General features: G+C 32.7%; 4 protein-coding genes across 4 annotated transcripts; all 4 read left to right on the top strand.

Moving 5' to 3' along the window:
• The first annotated feature begins 837 nt into the window (after positions 1 to 837).
• On the top strand, positions 838 to 5,126 carry LOC123909335 (serine carboxypeptidase-like 42). The gene is made up of 10 exons (XM_045960166.1): positions 838 to 1,102; positions 1,603 to 1,710; positions 1,930 to 2,022; positions 2,134 to 2,226; positions 2,396 to 2,481; positions 3,694 to 3,972; positions 4,052 to 4,185; positions 4,496 to 4,588; positions 4,710 to 4,827; positions 4,959 to 5,126. Exons 1-10 carry the CDS (start codon positions 853 to 855, stop codon positions 5,124 to 5,126), a joined length of 1,422 nt encoding a protein of 473 aa, XP_045816122.1. The 5' UTR covers positions 838 to 852.
• A 3,880-nt stretch (positions 5,127 to 9,006) lies between these two features.
• LOC123909336 (protein trichome berefringence-like 7) lies at positions 9,007 to 12,013 on the top strand. The gene is made up of 3 exons (XM_045960167.1): positions 9,007 to 10,082; positions 11,177 to 11,335; positions 11,556 to 12,013. The coding sequence occupies exons 1-3, from the start codon at positions 9,181 to 9,183 to the stop codon at positions 11,845 to 11,847; spliced, it is 1,353 nt and encodes a 450-aa protein (XP_045816123.1). The 5' UTR covers positions 9,007 to 9,180; the 3' UTR covers positions 11,848 to 12,013.
• Positions 12,014 to 16,899: 4,886 nt separating this feature from the next.
• LOC123909337 (stearoyl-[acyl-carrier-protein] 9-desaturase 6, chloroplastic-like) lies at positions 16,900 to 18,694 on the top strand. Its single transcript, XM_045960168.1, has 2 exons — positions 16,900 to 17,489; positions 17,640 to 18,694. The coding sequence occupies exons 1-2, from the start codon at positions 16,935 to 16,937 to the stop codon at positions 18,195 to 18,197; spliced, it is 1,113 nt and encodes a 370-aa protein (XP_045816124.1). The 5' UTR covers positions 16,900 to 16,934; the 3' UTR covers positions 18,198 to 18,694.
• A 1,671-nt stretch (positions 18,695 to 20,365) lies between these two features.
• LOC123905147 (stearoyl-[acyl-carrier-protein] 9-desaturase 6, chloroplastic-like) lies at positions 20,366 to 21,629 on the top strand. Its single transcript, XM_045954781.1, has 2 exons — positions 20,366 to 20,920; positions 21,291 to 21,629. Exons 1-2 carry the CDS (start codon positions 20,366 to 20,368, stop codon positions 21,627 to 21,629), a joined length of 894 nt encoding a protein of 297 aa, XP_045810737.1.
• The last annotated feature ends 587 nt before the right edge of the window (positions 21,630 to 22,216 follow it).

Genomic DNA, 22,216 nt, shown 5'->3' on the forward strand with positions numbered 1-22,216 from the left:
GGGCTCTGCTAAATTCAGATTTTGAGGTTGGAATTTACCTTTTTTTGTTGGAATGTCCTGTGAGTCTGAGCTCATTGTTGTTAGCTGATGTTATGGGGATAACTACCTCTAGAGTCATCTCTCTGTAGTTTCTTTTCTTTTGGGCTTTGGCCCCTTTTGTATCAAAAAAAAAAAAAAAAATCAAGATTCACGTGCCTATATTTTTTCTTTCTCTTAAATATACCTTATCATAATCAATAATGTTTATTTGTTTTATGAAGAAAAAATACATGTTCCCTTTTCTGAAGGAAAATGGAATTTTCTAAAGTGAGTATTTTTTTTTCTAAAATAAGCGATTTCGATTTCACATTTAAATATAGAATATATCTTTCCATTAATTATTTAACTTATTCGGTTGCTAGTATTAATTTTTATTATTATATATATATTATACTATAAATTAATTAAGAGAAAATGGAACGCACATCGCCAATATAAAATATTTTTACACGGTCAAATATCAATCATATATATATATTCTGCCAAATCACTCAACTATATCCCATTTTTATCGTATGATGTGGATGAATAATTAATTTCTATTGGACGTTCATGCAAAAAAAAAAAATTACACTGACGTAATATTAATTTCTATAAGAAACATTTTACTTTTTAGATTCATTGTAAAATTTATGTATTTAGACTATATTATTGTCTAGATACATCAGTTCCATAATAAATCTAAAAAGTGAAATGTTTTTTATCTATAAGACCGGGAGAATATATTATATGCTCTATTAATACTTAATGGTTTTAATACGGTGAGTTCTCACTTCTCAGGGATTGGATAGAGGGTGTGTTTCTTGTGAAAGAATGGGAATTATTAGAATGAAAAAGTGTTGGTTTGTTGGGGTGTTGTTGATTGTAGTGACCTTGTTAGGGGTTGAAGGGTACCCAATTGAGGATCTAGTTGTAAGACTACCTGGCCAACCTAAGGTTGAATTCAAGCAATATGCTGGCTATGTTGATATTGATGTAAAACATGGGAGGAGTCTCTTTTACTATTTTGTTGAGGCTGAACATGACCCTCACAAAAAGCCTCTCACACTTTGGCTCAATGGAGGTAATAACAATTTTATATTATTGTTGTAATATATCATTTCATTTTGATCTTGATTATGGATGATTATGAAATGTACTCAATTTTCATTCACACTCTTCATTACCATGTTGTCACCAATTCAGGTTGTGTTATTGTCTTTGTTGGTAGAAAATCTTGTTTGGTTGACAACATGTAGACCAAACATACTGTCTGATGTCTAAATTAAAAAAAAAAAAATTTGTCGATGAAAGTCGATCTATTTAGTTAAAATTTAGAATCGGTACATCAATTTTTAATAACTTAATTTTCTCTTATGTTTAAGATTGGAGGAAGTACCTTATACAAAACAAACAATCTTTTAATATGTAGAGATTTTTTGTTTTTTTTTTTTTGGGTACAGATTGTTTTATTTGTTATAACACCTACATCAAATTCAAGTCATCTTACAAGGATTATTAATAAATTGTACTATAATGATGGTTTAATGGTTAAAAAAAAAAGTAACATGGTTTAATTTTTAGGTCCGGGATGCTCCTCACTTGGAGGAGGCGCTTTTACTGAACTGGGTCCGTTTTATCCTACTGGTGATGGACGTGGTGTACGAAGAAATTCAAAGTCATGGAATAGAGGTATATGTATATGACTATGACTTAGGATTGTTTGCCATCACCAAAATCTTGCATTCATGTAGCACCATATTAACTTGATATATGCATCGTCTAATCTTGATTCAAAGGTCACCGATAAAATTACTGAATTTTTTGTTTTAATACTAGATCGAAGAACAATTTGGATGTACATTTATTCCTAACATATATACATTTTGTCTGTGTAAACTCTTTTTATAGCTTCCAATCTCCTCTTTGTGGAGTCTCCTGCTGGAGTTGGTTGGTCATATTCAAACACAACTTCTGATTACAACACTGGTGATACCAACACAGGTACAATTAAACTAAATTTGTGTATTTATTAATATCTATTCATTTTTTTTATGTTATTTAGTTTTATAATTAGGGATCAACATATATAATTCTTTAATTTGTTTTTGGCAGCCAATGATATGCTTTTGTTCTTCCTGAAATGGTATGAGAAGTTTCCTTCATACAAATCAAGGAAGTTGTTTCTTACCGGAGAAAGCTATGCAGGTCCAATTTTAATAATTTATCGTTACAAAATATTCAATTCATAAAAAATGATTTTTTTTTTTTTTTTGCATATTTTATCTACATATTTTCGTGCTCTTTATTTTTTTATTCTCATGATCGATCAATTTTTGTTTCTTATATACTAGTATATGTTTTTAATGTTAATCAGGACACTACATTCCTCAGTTAGCCAATGCAATTCTTGATTATAATGCTCATTCAACCAATTTCAAGTTCAATATAAAAGGACTCGCCGTAAGATCTCATTCACATGCCATATTTAATTTAGGGTCATGCTAAACAGGAGTTCAGGTATGCTCCATTGCCTTATCCTCCATTGCTTTCCATTACCTTACTCAGATCGTGACACGTGAATAAAAACTAATCAATGGTCCAGATTTAAAATGTAAGAAAAAGAAAAAGGAAAGAAAAGATTACAACTTTGATGTGAAAATTATGTACATATTTTCTTTATCACTGGTACTTATCAGTAAACAACTCATCATCTCAATCTTGTAACATAACAGAACACAAAATTCTTAGTCACTATTCCTTATAACAACAAGTTTGTCGCAACAAGGTAGATGTTCTACCAATACATCAAAACAATAAGAATAAGAAGAGGACCGATAAGGCAGTCATGCTTTGATAAAACAAAATAAAAAATGAAGGGGAAGATTCAACATAAACAAAAGGGGAAGATTACAACTTAAAATTATACTCTAAAATTAATTACAACCAAACAATCTTCAATTTCAACCAAAACAGTCTTCAGTTTCAGTGATAATCTTCAATTTCAATCAAACCATCTTTAACCGAAATTGAAAAGGGGGAAAGTGGCAGGGAGACACGGCGGTGGCGCGGCGGTGCGGCGGTGAGGAAGGAAGATGTCTTGTCGGCGACGGTGAGTGAGAGACACTATGATAGAGAGATGGAGATACGACGGAGAGATTGAAAGTTGACGGAGAAGACAAAAATTCTGAGAGAAAAGTAGATGGGTTATTGTGACAAGGAAGAAGAATAATTGATTTATCAAAAAAAAAAAAAAGAATTGATATTCCAATCTAATCTGAATCATTGATTGATTTTTATCCATGTGTCACGATCTGAGCAAGGTAATGGAAAGGCAATGGAGAATAAGGCAATGGAGCATACCTGAACTCGCTAAACAGTGCCCCTGGGACACTAGTTAAGCATACTAAAAAAGGAAACAAATGATAAAGTTAATGATGAGAGGGAATAACTTTTCACATCATTAAAACATTGAATGCACAATTTACGAGATAAAACTTATATATTTGTATCCTTAACTAGTGCCCCGGGGGCACTGTTTAACATTTTCCTTTAATTTAATGTATTTATGTCACGTTTGGATTGATCGATTATATTTAATGACTTATTGATTATGTAATTAAGAAGTGACTAAAGTTAATTAAATTAATCTTATTTTTCCTTTGGCTTTGTTAGATTGGAAATCCACTTTTGAATATGGGTCGTGATACACAAGCAACATATGAATACTTCTGGTCACACGGAATGATTTCTGATGAAATTGGCCGTACCATTAAGAACGATTGCAATTTCAATGGTTTTACCGATTCAGGTTCTCATAATGTATCCAAATCGTGCAACAAAGCCCTAAACGAGACTAATAAAATTGTGAGCGACTATGTAGACAACTACGATGTGATTCTCGATGTTTGTTATCCGGCCATAGCTCTACAAGAAATCCTATTGAGAAAAATGGTAACTTTTGCTTCTCATTAATTGATTCTAGTTATGATATTTTTAGTAATTAATTAATTTAATTATTTCATTAATGTAGGCTACTAAAATTAGTTTAAGTGTAGATGTTTGTATGGGTTATGAAAGTGATTTCTACCTTAACTCCCCAGAGGTTCAAAAGGCTCTCCATGCCAATCGTACCAAACTTCCATATCCATGGTCCATGTGCAGTAAGTAAGTATAAACTATATTAATACATACTTTGATATAATTAGTATTGGAAAAAAAAGAAGTTAAATTTTGTAAACAAGAGTATAGTTCTTATAGAATTTATAAATATAGGCAATCTTATTATATATTGCTAATTTTCTCTAAAAAATTAATATTGCTAGCTAGTTGATTTTCTTAATTTATTTTATCATTATTTTTATAAACAATCTTATATGAAATATTGACTAGTATAGTCATAGTAAACATGTCATTTTTTAATGTTGATTATTGATGAGCAAATATCTCATATGCATTTTTTTTTCTTTCATTGCAGTGTTTTAAATTATAGCGAAACGGATCCTAACATTGATATGCTTCCAATTCTTAAACGAATAGTTCAAAACCATATTCCGGTATTGATTTACAGGTAATTGATTTTAACTAATGAAACTAATTTGCTATAATTTATTTTATACTTTTTTTTTTTAATAACTTATACAATTCTTTTATAATAAGCTAATCATATTTATGTTAAATTATTATGATAGTGGAGACCAAGATTCAGTTGTACCATTATTAGGTACTCGAACACTCATTCGCGAGTTAGCTCATGACCTGAAATTTAAGATCACCGACCCATATAGAGTTTGGTTTCACAATGGCCAGGTAATTTTTTTTTTTTTAATAAACCATTTTTTACATATTGAAAATTGATTTGATTATGGATTTTTTATTTTTTATTTTTTATTTTTGCAATTTTATTGACTCTATTTTTCCAAATTAATGTATATATGTAGGTTGGAGGTTGGGTAACTGAGTATGGAAATTTGTTGACTTTTGCCACTGTAAGAGGAGCAGGTCATATGGTACCATATGCACAACCTTCTAGAGCCTTACATTTGTTTAGTTCCTTTGTGGGTAATAGGAGACTACCAAACACTACTACCCCTTCAATTGGAGGATGAATCATATTTTGTACTATTATTGATGAAATAAATGGGATGATTGATTCTGCCAATTATATATGACATATGGAAATAGCTAATTCTATAGTCAAATTGGTTCTTATTAGATGCATCATGCATGTGAAGATTTTATAGTCTAAAAATGGAGCACAAAAAAACTATTGAGTGTTTGTTTCCTTTTAGGCCAATCAGCAAATTATATGAAAAACAAATTTATAAAGGGAAGTTGGAAAGTAAATGATTCCAATTTTTCATTCTTTGAGTCTATTTATGATTCATTGCACTGTTTGCTCTTAGGAAGCACATTATGTTCTTTGTTCTCAAATGGCTTCCATTTCAATTTTCCAATGGACTAGCCCAGTCCAATTTCCATATGGGCTAGGGCAAAAAAGGCCCAATTGTTGAGGCCTAACCCATCCAAAATTGCGGGCTAATGCGGCGGCCCAACCAATTTTTAATAGCTCTAGGTGTGAGAAACAAAGAGTTGTCAAAACCGGCGGCCCGGCCAATTTTGGGCCGGCCCGTTCGGGCTTCGGGCTTCGTCGGGCCGGGCTAAAAAACCCGGATAAAAAACGGGCTACCAAAATTAGTGCCCGAGCCCGGCCCGGTACGGGTAGTCGGGCTTTCGGGCGGCCCGGTTTATCTTTTTTTATTTTTTTTTTTTACTTTTAGTACTCAAACTCAACTATTTTAGTGCTCAAACTCAACTATATAAATAACATTAATAATTCTCGCGCGTCCTATTTTTTACTCATCCGCTATAAATATTATATAATTCGCGCGCGCCGTATTTTTACTCATCCCCTATCTACGAGTTTCTCGCGCGCCCTATTTTTACTCATCCACTACCTACGAGTTTCTCGCGCCCTATTTTTACGGATCCGCTACTTACGAGTTTCTCGCACGTCATATTTTTACTCATCCGCTACCTAGGACTTTCTCGCGCGCCCTATTTTTACTCATCCGCTACTACGAGTTTCTCGCGCGCCCTATTTTTATTCATCCACTATGTACGAGTTTCTCGCGCGCCCTATTTTTACTCATCCACTACATACGAGTTTCTCGTGCCCTATTTTTACGCATCCGCTACTTACGAGTTTCTCGCGCGTCATATTATTACTCATCCGCTACCTACGACTTTCTCGCGTGCCCTATTTTTACTCCTGCTACATAAGTAGCGGACGGTATTTTATAATTTATATTATAAACTAATTTCAAATCATCCGAAACAAATTATTTATATTTATATTTTATTTTTAATTTTAATTTTTTCGGGCTTGCGGGCCGCCCGCAACCCATTCCGGCTAGCCCATATTTTAATCGGGCTTTGTCGGGCCGGGCTAAAACACCCGGAAATAATTCGGGCTAGCATTTTCAAGGCCCGAGCCCGGGAAAAAATCGGGCTTGGCGGGCTGGCCCATTCGGGCTAGCCCATGTTGACAGCTCTACCCACGACACAAGGAGGTAGTTGGGCAATAATAATGCAGCAATATTATTCGACTGGTAATTAGGCTGTGGAGGAGGCCACATCGTTGCAGTGGCGGAAAGTGTATAGGATGGATAATTGTTCAAAACTTAAGTTATGATAAAACCACAAATTTATAATTGACTTACTAGTTACTAGCAATATCTAAGAAGCAAAATGCGTACATCTATAACAATATATAAAGGGGATAAGGGAGTTTGGGCTGGATTTTTTTGGGTCCATTTTGCCCTTAACTTCCTTTTTGGTTTTTTAATTATTCCATAATTGCCCTTAACTTCCTCTCTTCTTTTTTTTATGGTTTTTTCATCTATAGCTATTCTATACTATAATATATAAAAAGAATACATGAGTTTTGGGGTAGAATTTTCATAATACCAACATTACCCTTGCTTTTTTTTTAGTAGCAACAAAAATCTTTTATTAACAAACTCACCATAACATAAGGCGTATCTTTTTTTTGGGTATATAAGTTAGACACAGGCAGGCGCGGAACTGCCTGGCCCGCTAGTAACAATAAGAAGCATAAATGTGTTATGTGTAGTTATTGTATCGTCTACTAGTGTATAAGAAGCATATCATAAGAAGCATAGATGAGTAGACGTTAATTAACCAACGGAAGATACATACCAATAAAAAAATTAGGTGCGTTTGATTTGTAAAACAGTAAGGACTGGACAGAACAATACAATACAGAACAAGATAATACAAGACATGACAAAACTGTACCGGAGAGATATAAGACAATAACATTTTTATATTCGAAAATAAAATGAGTATTTTCGTATTTTTTATAGTTGTATTGTGGACAAAAAGTTGTCCCGTGGTTCAGTGAAGGACAAAAAAATCTTAGGGTCTTATTAACGTGTGCATATAGGCAGAGGCGGACCCAGACATAAATTATTAGTGGGGCTAAAAAGTTTAGGCACTGATGGAAAAAAAAATTATTTTGATAGCTTAGTTAAACAACAAACAATATATGAGATTACTACTAATAGAACATCTATATCCAAAAAAGAACAACAACAAATAAACAAACTAGAGAATTTCTATTCAAAAAACGAAACCAACAAACCATATCCAAAAAATCACAAAATTTATATTCAAAAAATTCATGGATATCATTATTGTTTGATGCTTCACAAAATACTACCTTGAACCAAAAAATATAGAATCCAAAATTATACTAGCTTATCAATTAGCTTAAAACTTATTAATTTTCATTCCAATTTTACCTATATTATCTTACTTGAAAAAATTAAATATTAATTAAACATATATTTTTTATGTCATTATATGATAGTTCAACTGCTAATTTTACCCAATATACTACATATATTTTCATTAATACTTAAACTAATATGTGTACGAGAGACTTACAATTATCAATAATAAACTCTAAACTGATATTTACAATAATATTTGTATGAATATGTATAAAGAATAATTTGAAATAATTTATAAAATAATTTATTTATTTAAAAAAAAAATATGGGCTTGGGCCGGTGAGCCACACCATGCCTTGAACAGGTCCGCTCTGCATATAGGGCACATGATAAGATATCTTAATATAGAAATTTAACATTTAATGATACAAGACATTTAATGCTTGAAAAGTTAAAATGTACAAATTCTAAAGCATTATTTTTATTTTTATTACCTTAACATGTGCCATATATGTACATGTTAACATTCTCCAAAATCTTGTTTTATAACCTGTTTCAAATCAAATAGCATATAACAAAAGTTGTCATGTCCAATCACCTATTTTTTAGCAAATAAAACGCACCCGCAATATTTAGTTATTGTAACGTCTAGTAGTGTATAACTCCAATCGTATTCCAAACGCACCCACCCACTAATTTTAGTTATCGTGTAACATTGGGTTCCCTTCCTCAACAGCACCACCCATCAATCCACCGACTCATTTTAAGCACCATCCACTTCTCCTGCTCCGTGTCTCTCTCTCTTAACTTTAAAGCCAGTCTTCTTTTCTAGTAAACCACGTTGATTTAGTGGTGAGAGATTTAAATAATGTGCTATAGGTCATGAGTTCGATTCTCATGTCATTATAAATAAAAAAAAACACAATTTATCGAAAAGTAATGCCACCTTCATAAGATCTTACGGTTGTATGTGCGAATTTTAATAAGACTTGCACTTTAACCGAGACAAAAAATAAAATATTGACAAATTGTGCTGAACAAGAAAGACCATCGTTCAATCTCCGCAACTACGATCGGAAGAGGGTCGGAACCACTTAATGCAAGAACTGACCCACAAACCAGATTAAACTGATAGTGAAAGTAAAAATAAAAATAATAAAATATTGAGTGTGTCTAATGACCACATTACCCTCACCTTACCTTTTCATGCTAACTCAACCACCTTCTTCACAAATCACAACCACCATCTCGTGCAATGTTCAATCTTTAGCTTCATTTTCATTAACTAAAAGAAGAAACTCTCACTTCATAAAACTCTAATCTTCCAATTTTGCATTTCCATAACTATGATTATGACAACATATAGCTTATAGCTTCCTTCCAAGTTCCACCATACTTTTACACAATGGATTTATGTGAAACTTGGTTGGTTATGCATTTAATGCACTTAATGGGTTTGTTCAGTTTTTGGATTTCATTCAGAAAGTTCACTACTTTATTCACAAGAGTTTTTGGTTTTCTTCACAAAATTATGAAGGGTAATTGCAATGCTTGGATCTTAGTTTCTTTCAATGTGTTACTCACAACTGGGTCTTTGATATCTTTCACATTAGTCCTTTCATTGGTTTATTCATATGCATTTTCATCTCCTAATTCAGTGATTAAGAGTTATGATGAGATTAATGGTGAAACTAATAGTTCTCAATTACAAGTTCAGAGCTATGTTTCTAGGGATGCATGCAATGTGTTTGATGGAAGGTGGATTCAAGATGATAGTTATAATAATTATAGTTACCCTTTATATGATGCTTCTCAATGTCCATTCGCAGAAAAAGGTTTTAATTGTTTTGCGAATGGGCGAAAAGATATAGGTTATACAAAATGGAGATGGAAGCCTAATGATTGTGATATTCCAAGGTTTGATGCGCGTAGAATACTCGAACAACTTCGTGGGAAAAGAGTTGTTTTTGTTGGTGATTCATTGAGTAGGACTCAATGGGAGTCTTTGATATGTATGCTAATGACAGGAGTTGAGAATAAGAAGAGTGTTTATGAAGTCAAAGGCAATAAGATTACCAAACAGATTAGGTTTCTAGGTGTGAGGTTTAGTACTTTTGATGTTAGAATTGATTTTTATCGTTCTGTTTTTTTGGTGAAGCCTGGTCCGGTGCCTAAATTTGTGCCGAAAAGGGTTAAGACAACACTGAGATTGGACAAGATTGATGATATTAGCCATGAATGGATTGATTCTGATGTTCTTATATTCAATTCAGGTCACTGGTGGACACGGAGTAAGCTTTTCGATATGTAAGTAAGCTAGTTCTACAAATAGAAATGCATTTTTTTTTTATGTATGTAGATATTAGATATACATTTTAATGGTCTAATCTTGTTTTATTTATTTTACAAATCTAAAATTTGATTTACTCCTCAGCATACTTTGTTTACATGTTTCTTTTGGACTTGGGGCCTGTTTGGATAAACGACTTATTTTGCAGCTTATAGCATAAGCGCTTATCATGATAAGCTCTTATGTATAAGCTTGCATAAGCTATTTTTATAGCATAAGATGAAATAAAGATATATTGTTTTTATATATGCTACAAGCTGTTTTCATAAGATGTATATGAGAACTAATGAAATAAGCTGAAGTAAACTTGTGAAAATTGTCATAAGTTGTTTTCATAAGTTCTCCAAAACAATGTCACAAAACTTATACCAATAGATAAGCTAAAATAAGCCAATCCAAACAGGTCCTTAATTGTCACGTTTGGGGTTGTGCCGTCAGTTAGAACTTAGAAATCATTCTTTTTGAATTTCCTTGCGTTCTCTCGGGATTGAGGGCTAAAGATGAAACTAAATTCGTGAATTATGTTGAAGATTTTCTTATGTGCATGGTCAGTCATGTTAAAAGGGCTGATGGGTTGCACAAATTTGAATGTGCTTCATCTTACACTCCTTTTCAATGTTCTGATAATAAAAATAAATCTGAATGTGCTTAGTTACTTTCACTAGTATGATCCCAAATAGATTTTGCTGAGAATTGATACTTTCTCGATTTGGACATAGTCTACGGCTCTACGCCAATTTTCCTTTTACAATACACAATATAACATGCTCAAGCCTCGATGTAAGTTAGTTTTTCCTTGTATTTGTCACATCAGTCTTGTGTAAAAATAAATCTGAAGTGAATTTACATGACAATCGCTAAGCCGTTGCATAATACTCGGACTGAAGTGATTTTTCATTTTTATTTTTGCATATTCATCAATCATCAGTTATGAATTTTGCTTATGTGTGTGGACATACAATGTAATATAATTCTCATGCAGGCTAGTATTAATTTTTTTATGAAAATTATCAACCATTTGCCGCCAATTGCTAACTTGATTATCAGACAGGGGCTGGTATTTTCAGGTTGGTAACTCAGTGAAGCTTGGATTGCCAATTAATTCAGCTTTCAAAACAACTTTGCTCACCTGGTCATCTTGGGTAGAGAAAAAAATTAACACAAACAGGACGACAGTTTTCTTCCGTACTTTCGAATCATCACACTGGAGGTGAGTAGAGTTGGTTTTAAGTTGTAACCATATCATTTGGTTTTGTAACTTTCTAGATGAAACAACGACTAAACATGAATCAAATATTGCTATCGAATTTGGTGATAAGACTTAAGATGTTTATCTTTTTGTGCCAGTGGACATAACCATACTAAACATGAACCAAATTGAGCTATCGAATTTGATGATAAAACTTAAGATGTTTATCTTTTTATGCCAGTGGACATAACCATAATACTTGCAAAGTGACTAAAAGGCCTTGGAAGAAAACAAATGGCAAAGACCGAAGCCCGGTTTCGGATATGATCAATAGAGTTGTCAAAAATATGAGTGTTCCTGTGACGGTTCTGAACGTGACACCGATGGATGCTTATAGGAGTGACGGCCATGTAGGGACTTGGAGCGACAATCCATCTATACCTGATTGCAGTCATTGGTGTTTACCTGGTGTTCCTGATATGTGGAATGAAATTCTCTTCTCATATTTGCTACAAAAAGATGAAGCAAGTTAACATCAAAACTAGTAACATATTATGTTATGTTATGTTTTTGGCACACATTATACTTTTCCAACACTTTAATGCTCCCAACTTAGGTCACAAGCAAGCGTTACCAAGCTCGGCATTATGTTATGTTATGTTAGTTAGTGTTTGTATTATTAACTGTCTATATGTAATTGAACAAGCATAAGTCATTACTGGTCTAATATGAGTAATTAGGTTATACACTCCTGAAGAGAATGTAATTTGTTGTGACAAAAAAAGAGAGCATATGAGTTGCTCCAACATCTTTAGAAAAATATTTTCTAGTAATAATAAATTGAACTTGTTAGTTGATTAAAATACTACTTCCAGATTATTCCAGCTTAAAGTGCATGTAAATGTGTTGTAATGAAGAGTTTACCATAAAAATGAATTGTTATCTCTATTGTAATAAATAATTGTTAAACAATCATTATCATAAACAAGTGATTAAAAATGACTTGTAAAGTGATTAATGATGCGGTATTATAAGTGTAAACTAGTTTTACACCGACATTCAATAAAAAAAACTCATCATATCAACGTAAAAGCCTATTCAGTAGCCTTTTTTTTTTAATAGCTTTCACATACTTGTCACTTGATTTTCATTGAACAACAATGTAAAATTAGTTTATACTGGCTATGCGTTCTCTATTTTCTTTTCATATAAACCTATGACTTCTTCATTGAACGACAATGTAGAATATGTTAAAATCAATTTCATACATTTAGAATTAACTTTGACTTCTTCCAAATAAAACCAAATATACATATAGTGGCTAGTTTATTTTTTCTTCTAAATCAATAGTTCCTAGTTAATTGTTCTAGTTCTTCACAAATAACTATATTTTGGGAGAATTTTTTCCCACCCCCAACATGTCTTCGGATATCTTCCTTTAATATATCGCAATATGTGATACATTTCACATCAATTATGAAAAGTATATAACTTGTGAAAATATGTATCGGTGAAAAGTGAACCCATTTTTTAACTATTGGTTTATCCGATTTTTTTTTTTTTGGCATACACTACATATTCTTTGCGCAAAACTTCAAATACTAATCTATCAAGTCTTGCAGAATTCAAATGGGCAGTAAACTCTCGCTAAAAGATTAGGACTCGGTATAGACTCGCAATCCGACTCGAAACTGATATAATCGACAATTCATCGAAGCATTCGGTCGGATGCGGATCGAGTCTCGGGTCAACAATTGCGAAAAATCAGGTATGAACGGTTGCATACTGACGGGTGCGAGTCTCTAAAATTTTATCTCTTTGTAACCTAAATTGACCGAACAACCATTAAGATTCAAATTAATTTTTTTTCCTTCTATCACTCTTTCAATCTCATATGCTCTTCGCTTTGTTGTTTTTATCCATCTTTTGATATAATATATTCTAGATCTATTTTAATTTATACGTCTCTTCTTGATTTATTATTGTCTTTAGATCTACAGATTTATAACAAAGTAAATACATCCTAGCTTTTTTGTTTATTCATTTAGTTCTTCTATCCATTGTTGCATTGTGTACAAGGTATTGAACTATTTAAAAATGAGGAATTTTTGTATAATGGAGTTTTAGATGTAAATAAAATTTCAATTTAACCAATAATAACCGACATGTTCTGCCCGCCACAAGAATGACCCGACACCCGAACAAACCAAAGATATAGACGGTCGAAATTGACTCCAAATTAAATGATTGCGCTTTTTATCAATTTGATAATTTTCGGCCCGAACCCGACCGATGCTCAGGCCTATAAAAGATTTAACATTGTTACATATTCACGTCAGAGATAAACCTCGAGATATATATATTTTTTGAACAAGTAAAAATTAGATATATTAAATTATCAACAGAGTAATCACCTTAACACAAGACGTATCGAAAGAAAAGACTATGATGGAAGTATTTTTGGTCGTTAATCTAGAAAGACAAGCGTTGTTGGTGGTTTACCCAAATTTTGATTTGGTTAGACAGGTCCGCTAGAAAAGATGTACTGCATGTATTGAATACTTCAGTCTATTGCATTCAAGGTCCAACCGCCAAATTCAATATGGTAACAGTTTGGCAATCAATATTCTAACAGCTTATGCGTACAATTACTGAATATGTTAAAGACATTTAGTTTTTTTTCCTCATTGCGTCATTCTTAAGAAGATCGTGAACGCTTTTCGGAAGAGAAGCATGAGTTAAGAGTTCGACATCTGAAAAGACTTCAAATTTAGCAAAATAATCTGCATATCTATTCTTTTTTGATAAAAAAAAAATATGTTTGAGAGTGCAACTCCTTTATATTTTGGATCAACACAATATAAGGACTTAAAGTAATACCCATGTCTTTGGCGTATATGGCTTTAAACCAAAAATAGCTGTAAACAAAAACAAAAATAAACCAAAATAGCTACGAGTCATGCAGCAACATTGGTGAAGACATTCATGTGGTAGCTACGATTGTACGGAATAATCAATAAAGATAAATATATAGGTTGAAAACAATTCATTATAAAAATATCAACCACGAGTTTTATTAGAGAGCCGAGCCGATGATGATCGAACATAAGACATTATTGTATCTTATTCAACTCCTCACTACTAGATCAAATTTATAGGTTAAAGTTAACCATTTTATTTGAACACACACATATTTGATAAAAGGTAGAAAGGGGAGATAATTACATAATATATATTTTTTGAATAATTAAATTATAGTATATTTTTATGTGAATGTGATAAAATAGAATGACAAAATACTTGTAACCATATATATAAGTATTTTTCACCGAAACAAAGTGTAAACATAGTATCAAATAAATTTCAGGAAAATAATGTAAATAATTAAACATGGTTATGTTTTTTTAATAAAATTCAAATAAATTGTCAAATAATAAATTCAAATAAATTCATTTTTATAATGAAAAAAATGAATTATATCCAAAACAAAATATGAAAAAAGTATGAAGTTTAGGTTTAAATACGCTTTTGATCCATAAAAATATAACTAATTAAAAGTAAGAGGTTTTTGTCAGGGCCGGTTCCGATTATTTGGATATATATTAGAAATGAAACTCTTTAATAAAAATAAATAAAGATTAATAACATAAAAAATAGTCATTGATGTAAATTAGCATACAAAATATTCATATTCATATTATAATAAGTAATAACAAAATACCTTTTAGTTACTTAAAAAAAATCTCTCTTCTAGCATTTTTTTAAAGAAAACTCATCAATTTTATTAGGGTAAATAGGGTTTTACCCCCCTGCAAAATGGGTGAATTTTGCATTATCCCTGCAAATTTTTTTTTTTGTGATTACCCCCTTGTAATATAAAGATTCATTCAATTACCCCCCTAATTCGCCAACTAGACATGGAATCTTTTTTTTTATGATGTGGCATGCATATGTGGATTTTCTTAGAATTTTTATTTATTTTTATTATTATAATGATTCCAAATCATTGTTATTTAAAATAAAAAATAAAAAAATCTTCATCTCAAATCCCACAATTTTTTTTTTCAAAAACAACCTTCATATCAAATCTCAGGAAACAACTTTCATCTCAAATCCCTAAATCGAAAAAAAAAAATCATCATCCCCACAATTCCTCCAATTCAAACTCTTCCTCCACCTCCTCCATAACCACCACCACCAACAACAACCCTAACATAATCAACTCCTTCATCCCTCCTTCATGGTCTCTACACGTGTTCATTCCTTTGATGTGAAGGATATGGGTTGGGTTAGCAATTACAAGTTCAAGAAAAATAACAACAACACATGTTCTCCAAACATCATTAATTCTGATTTAATTTTAATTTTTTGAAAAATCAACAAACAACAAAATTGAGAGTGATGCCTCAAGGAAGAGAGATGCAATTTGTGGGAAAGAGAGATGGACGACGACGATGGTGGTGGCTGGTGGTGGAGAATGAACTGTGAGATTTTATGTTTTGAGAAACTTATGAGTTTTTTATGGTTTTGGATTTATGGGTTTGAGATTGAATTGATGAGATAAAATTTAAGATTGAAGATGAAGTTTGTTGTTGTTGTTTGTTCTTCCCATGAGAGTGGTGAAGATTGTTGATGTTTCTTGCCGTTTGTTTTTCCTCTTTTTTGTTTTTTATTTTTTATTTTTTTTAAATGACATAGCTCAATATGTGGCAAAATAAAAATTAAATAAATAAAAATAGTAAAAAAAAGCCATGTGTAAAAAAAAAACCACGTATGGTTGTCATGTCAGCAAAATTAAGATTCCAAATCCATGTTATCAATTCAGGGGGGTAAAACAAAGAATCTTAATATTACGAGGGGGGAATCACAACTTTTTATTTTACAGGGGTAATGCAAAATTCTCCTATTTTGCAGGGGTAACCCTATTTACCCATTTTATTATACATTTTTATATTTTTTCCAAAGCTTAGCCACTTTAGATTGAACCTTTCATATTATTTTTTAACAAAGACAATAAAAAACATTTGGCTCTTTTATTTCTCAATATTAACTTTTTCACATTTTTCCTTTTTTTTCCGTCCGCATAAATTTTTTGTTTTGCTTTTTGTCCATAGTAACTAATTTATATTGATGTTAATATTAAAGTGATATTCATTTTATATTCAAGATGTGTTTATGTTGATCAAGAAAAAGAAAATATGTGTTTATGTTATATCCATCTATTATATCAAACATAAGTATGTCCATATTATGTTAAAAAAATGTCAAGAGAACATGTGAAAATTATGTCTAGTTGCTAGGGACAAAAAAAATTGAGGTAAAAAATCTCCAATTTTTATTTTTAAGGAGTAAAATCAAAATTTGCTATATCTTTAAAGATCAAAAATTTATTTAAGTACTCAATTTTTTTTTTTATCAAGTACTCAATATAGCATCTCACTTACATTAATTTTTTTCCTTTGAATTAAATTACATTAATTAGTATTGTTACACACTTTTATGAAGCAACTTGCACATATTTGTTGATGGTATAGTATTTGTTGTACTTGTGTGTATATATATAAACGTCGCTTGTTTCCACAAATGTTGTCTCTAAGAAACAGAGGAATAATATCAAACAATGTTGATGGCAATGTGCACCCAATTAGCAGGACCACACACGTTGACTCCACCACAATGCCGTATAAAGCCCCCATCAAAAACAGTACAAAAAGTTCAAAAGACACACTCAATGGCTCCTGAAAAAAAAGAAATTTTCAAGTCATTAGAGAGTTGGGTATCACAAAATGTGTTGCCACTAGCCAAACCTGTGGAGAAATGTTGGCAGCCACATGACTTGTTGCCAGATTCATCATTGTCCGCAGGTGAGTTCACCGATCAAGTTAAGGCTTTAAGGGATCGAACGGCTGAACTTCCAGACGATTACCTCGTAGTTTTGGTGGGTGACATGATCACGGAAGAAGCATTGCCTACGTACCAGACATGGATAAACAAGTTAGATGGAGTTGGGGACGAGAGTGGTTCAAGTCTCACACCATGGGCTATATGGTCACGCTCTTGGACTGCTGAAGAAAATAGACATGGAGATTTACTCAAAACTTATCTATATCTCTCTGGTCGAGTTGATATGCAAATGATTGAAAAGACCATTCATTATTTGATTGGAGCCGGCATGGTAGTATATGTCTCAATGTCACACGTCATGTGCACACAAATTTTATACTTACACAATTTTTTTAATGATATATTTTTTCATGTGGTTTACTAATAATCATGAGCTTGATGGTATTGATATAATTGAGTTTATTGATTGTTGGTGGTGTAGGATTTGGGTACCGAAAACAACCCATACATGGGCTTCGTGTACACATCATTTCAAGAGCGAGCCACATTTGTGTCACACAGCAACGTAGCTCGGTTGGCGAAAGAGAGTGGTGATATGATACTTGCGCGCATATGTGGAACCATTGCTGCAGATGAGAAGCGCCACGAGAATGCATATGTCAGGATTGTAGAGAAGCTTTTAGAAGTGGACCGGACAGAGGCCATGATGGCCATAGCAAATATGATGCGGCGCGGGATTAGAATGCCCGCACACTTGATGCATGATGGGCAAGACCCACACCTCTTCGACCATTTTTCTGCAGTTGCACAACGTATTGGCGTGTACACAAGCAAGGATTATGCTGATATTTTGGATTTTTTGATTGGACAATGGAAATTGGAGAAGCTCGAGGGTTTGACAAGCGAGGGACAACGTGCACAAGAGTTCGTGTGTGGACTTGCACCTAGAATAAGGAGACTGCAAGAACGTGTTGATGAGCGAGTAAACAAGATGAGCCATAAATTCACTTGGATCTTCAATAAAGAGGTGTCCTTGTGAGTTTTATGGCCTTCTCTTTTTTTGTTGACAATTTTATGGCCTCCTCTTAATGTGTGTTGTGATCCAAAATTATTTCGTAAATAACACTTGTGAGAGTGTTAGTCTTATCAATTGTTTGTACTATTAAATACTTCCTCCGGTCCTTGTCATAAGAAGAAGTTTACTTTTTAGATTTATAGAAAGTTAGATTTATCTGGTCCAGAATATAGATCAGATACATCTAATATTCTATGAATCTAAAATATAAATTTTTTCTTATAATAAGGACCGGGGAGAGTAACTATTTATCTCTCTCTTACCTGGCCAACACTTTGCAATCCCAAAATCACATATCTATTAGGATTTACCTTATTTTGGATTAAGTCAATTGGGCTGACTTTGTTACTTGTTGTACAAGCAATCAGGCTCAATTGAATTCTTGCTTGTATTTGCCTATATGAGAGGCACACCTTTGAATGTTATGTTAATGAGAATCACCTTACAATATCATTTACAATAGAGAAGAAAAAAGTGAGATAATAAAATTTTTAAGAGAGAGGGAGACAGTTTATAATAACAATATTGTTCTGTATACTAGAACTTCATATATCATTCACAATAGAGAAGAAGAAATTAACTCAGAAAAAGTGAGACAATTTCTATAATAACAGACTCTATAATTTCAACTAGAAAATAGTTACTCCTTCTGTCCCAATTTGATTGACATAGTTGACTATTTTACGCATGCCGATGCATAACTTTGACGATTGATATATTTTTTATTATATAATATTAAAAATTATGAAAATTTGATATTTTGAAAATACTCATCGAGACGAATCAAACAACATCTTACATGCTAATATTTTTTTTTTGTTTATTAGTTTAAAAATAAGGTCAAAGCAACATGTGTAAATAGTGCACAACAGTCAACTGTATCAATCAAATTGGGACGGAGGGAGTACGTAAAAAAATAGAAAATAGTGACATGAGATATCATCATGCATAACTATTGGTTTATTTCTGTCTTCAGTTGAGATCATGATTGCCTTTGCATTTTTTGTTTGGTGTATATCCTTTATTAATATCACAACTCTGCATTATTAAAACATTTTATATACATTTAAAACAAATGATAATTTAATATGCTACATTTTGCATTTTATAAAATTTAGTTCGGGTCAGGTTTGAGCAGCTAATCAATTGTGCGTGTTCTTGTTACGGGTTTCAGGTTTGGGTGAAAAAAACCCAAACCCAGCGGATGTAGGTGTGAGTTTCATTTTCCCACCCGAACAACATTTGAGTTTGGGTTTGGGTTTGGGTGACACCCGAATATACGGGTGTGAGTTTGGGTAGTATCAAACCCGCACTCATGGGCACCCATTGTCATCGCTACCATGTCGTCTAAATTTGTGCTTTGGGACAATTTAAGAATTTTTGTACAATCAGTATGATTATGATCTTTAAAGAAAATATCTGTTTATGTTATATCCATCTATTATACTCCCTCCGGTCCTTTTTATAAGGAACACTTAGGGCAAAAAATTTGGTCCTTTTTATAAGAAACTTTGACCAATTTTCAAATGTTTTAAATGTTCAATTTCACTTATGCCCTTATTTATTATGAGAGAGAATTTAAAAATAAGTAAGTTAGTTGAATAAAGAGTAATTAAATAAGGATATACATGGAATAAATTTAAATTTATAAGAGTATTAAATGAAAATAACTATGTTAAATGTGCTTCATTAGTCTGTGTGATTTTTTCAAAGTGTTCCTTATAAAAAGGACCGGAGAGAGTATCAAACAGCAGTATGTCTATATTATGTTAAAAAAATGTCAAGAGAACATCAAAATTATGTGTAGTTGCTATGGACAAAAAAAATTGAGGTAAAAAATCTCCAATTTTTATTTTTAAGGAGCAAAATCAAAATTTGCTATATCTTTAAAGATAAAAAATTTATTTAAGTACTCAATTTTTTTTTTTGATCAAGTACTCAATATAGCATCTCACTTACATTAATTTTTTTCCTTTGAATTAAATTACATTAATTAGTATATTGTTACACTTTTATGAAGCAACTTGCACATATTTGTTGATGTAGTATTTGTTGTACTTGTGTGTATATATATAAACGTAGCTTGTTTCCACAAATGTTGTCTCTAAGAAACAGGGGAATAATATCAAACAATGTTGATGGCAATGTGCACCCAATTAGCAGGACCACACACGTTGACTCCACCACAATGCCGTATAAAGACCCCATCAAAAACAGTACAAAAAGTTCAAAAGACACACTCAATGGCTCCTGAAAAAAAAGAAATTTTCAAGTCATTAGAGAGTTGGGTATCACAAAATGTGTTGCCACTAGCCAAACCTGTGGAGGAATGTTGGCAGCCGCATGACTTGTTGCCAGATTCATCACTTCCGTCGGATGAGTTCATCAATCAAGTGAAGGCCTTAAGGGATCGAACAGTTGAACTTCCAGACGATTACCTCGTAGTTTTGGTCGGTGATATGATCACCGAGGAAGCATTGCCTACATACCAAACATGGATAAACAAGTTGGATGGGGTTGGGGACGAGAGTGGTTCAAGTCTCACACCATGGGTTATATGGTCACACTCTTGGACTGCTGAAGAAAATAGACATGGTGATTTACTCAAAACTTATCTCTATCTCTCTGGTCGAGTTGATATGCACATAATCGAGAAGACCATCCATTATTTGATTGGAGCTGGCCAGGTAATATATTACATTCCATCACCTATTATACGCAAAAAAAGAACTTCAAATTTTGGTCACCATATATCATTTATGTTGAATTATTTAATGTTATAATTCTTATTATACCATTCGTTTAATTCGAAAATATTTAATGTTACATATTATCAATGATACTTTAGTAAATTTAACACATATTTTACATTTCACTCCATCATAGAAAGTGGCGACAAGGTTTACCAATAATCATGAGATTAAGGTTATTAATAAAATTGACTTCTCGAGAAAAATAAATAGTTTTTTTTTTTAATGAGTGAAAATAAATAGTTTTAACGACCCATATGTACTCCGTATATGCTTTAAATTAACTAAATGATTGTTCGTAGTGTAGGATGTGGGTACTGAAAACAACCCATACATGGGCTTTGTATACACATCTTTTCAAGAGCGAGCCACATTTGTGTCACACGGCAACATGGCTCGGTTAGCTAAAAAGAGTGGTGATTTTGTACTAGCGCGCATATGTGGAACCATTGCTGCAGACGAGAAGCAACATGAGAATGCATACGTGAAAATTGTTGAGAAGCTTCTAGAAGTGGACCCAACAGAGACTATGATAGCCATATCAAATATGATGCGGCGCAAGATTACAATGCCCGCGCACTTGATGCATGATGGGCAAGACCCACACCTCTTTGATAATTTTTCTGTTGGCGCAGCTGAAACTTAGCACAAATCACTTTGGCCTGCACAGGCTTGCTTAAGCTGGCAAGAACACACGCGCGCGCTGCACTGTCACTAGGCCTGGCCTATGAGCACAAATGCAGGATCTACTGTTCTTGCAGCAACAATGGAGTTTGAATGGAAAGAATGAAAAGCTTTTGTGTAATTGAAAGGATTGAAGAAGATGATGATTATTAGGGAAAAGAGAGATCAATTTTACTCATCCACATAGGGGGAAAAGAGTTGATTACACACAAATTGAGCCAAACACTTTATACTAGATCACCACATCAAATTGGTGATTCTCTTAGGCCCTAACAAACTAATAACCAACAAACCAACTCTAACAACCTAAGAAAACAAACTCTAACTGACTCTAGTTAGTTATTCTAACAAATTCACTAACTAACTTGCCACATAAGCAATTAGTTACACTTTCTCTTAATTGCTTGCACACCGAGCAATCTCATCACAATATGAATTAACCACTAGAATCAACTTAGATTCAACCCTCCCCCTTAATTCATGTTGTCCACTGTCTCAATTCTCATTTCACTTCTCAATTTTTCAAACACTTGTCCTGTCACAGCAATG

The sequence above is a fragment of the Trifolium pratense genome, linkage group LG2, assembly GCF_020283565.1.
Source record: "Trifolium pratense cultivar HEN17-A07 linkage group LG2, ARS_RC_1.1, whole genome shotgun sequence".
Lineage (NCBI taxonomy): Eukaryota > Viridiplantae > Streptophyta > Magnoliopsida > Fabales > Fabaceae > Trifolium > Trifolium pratense.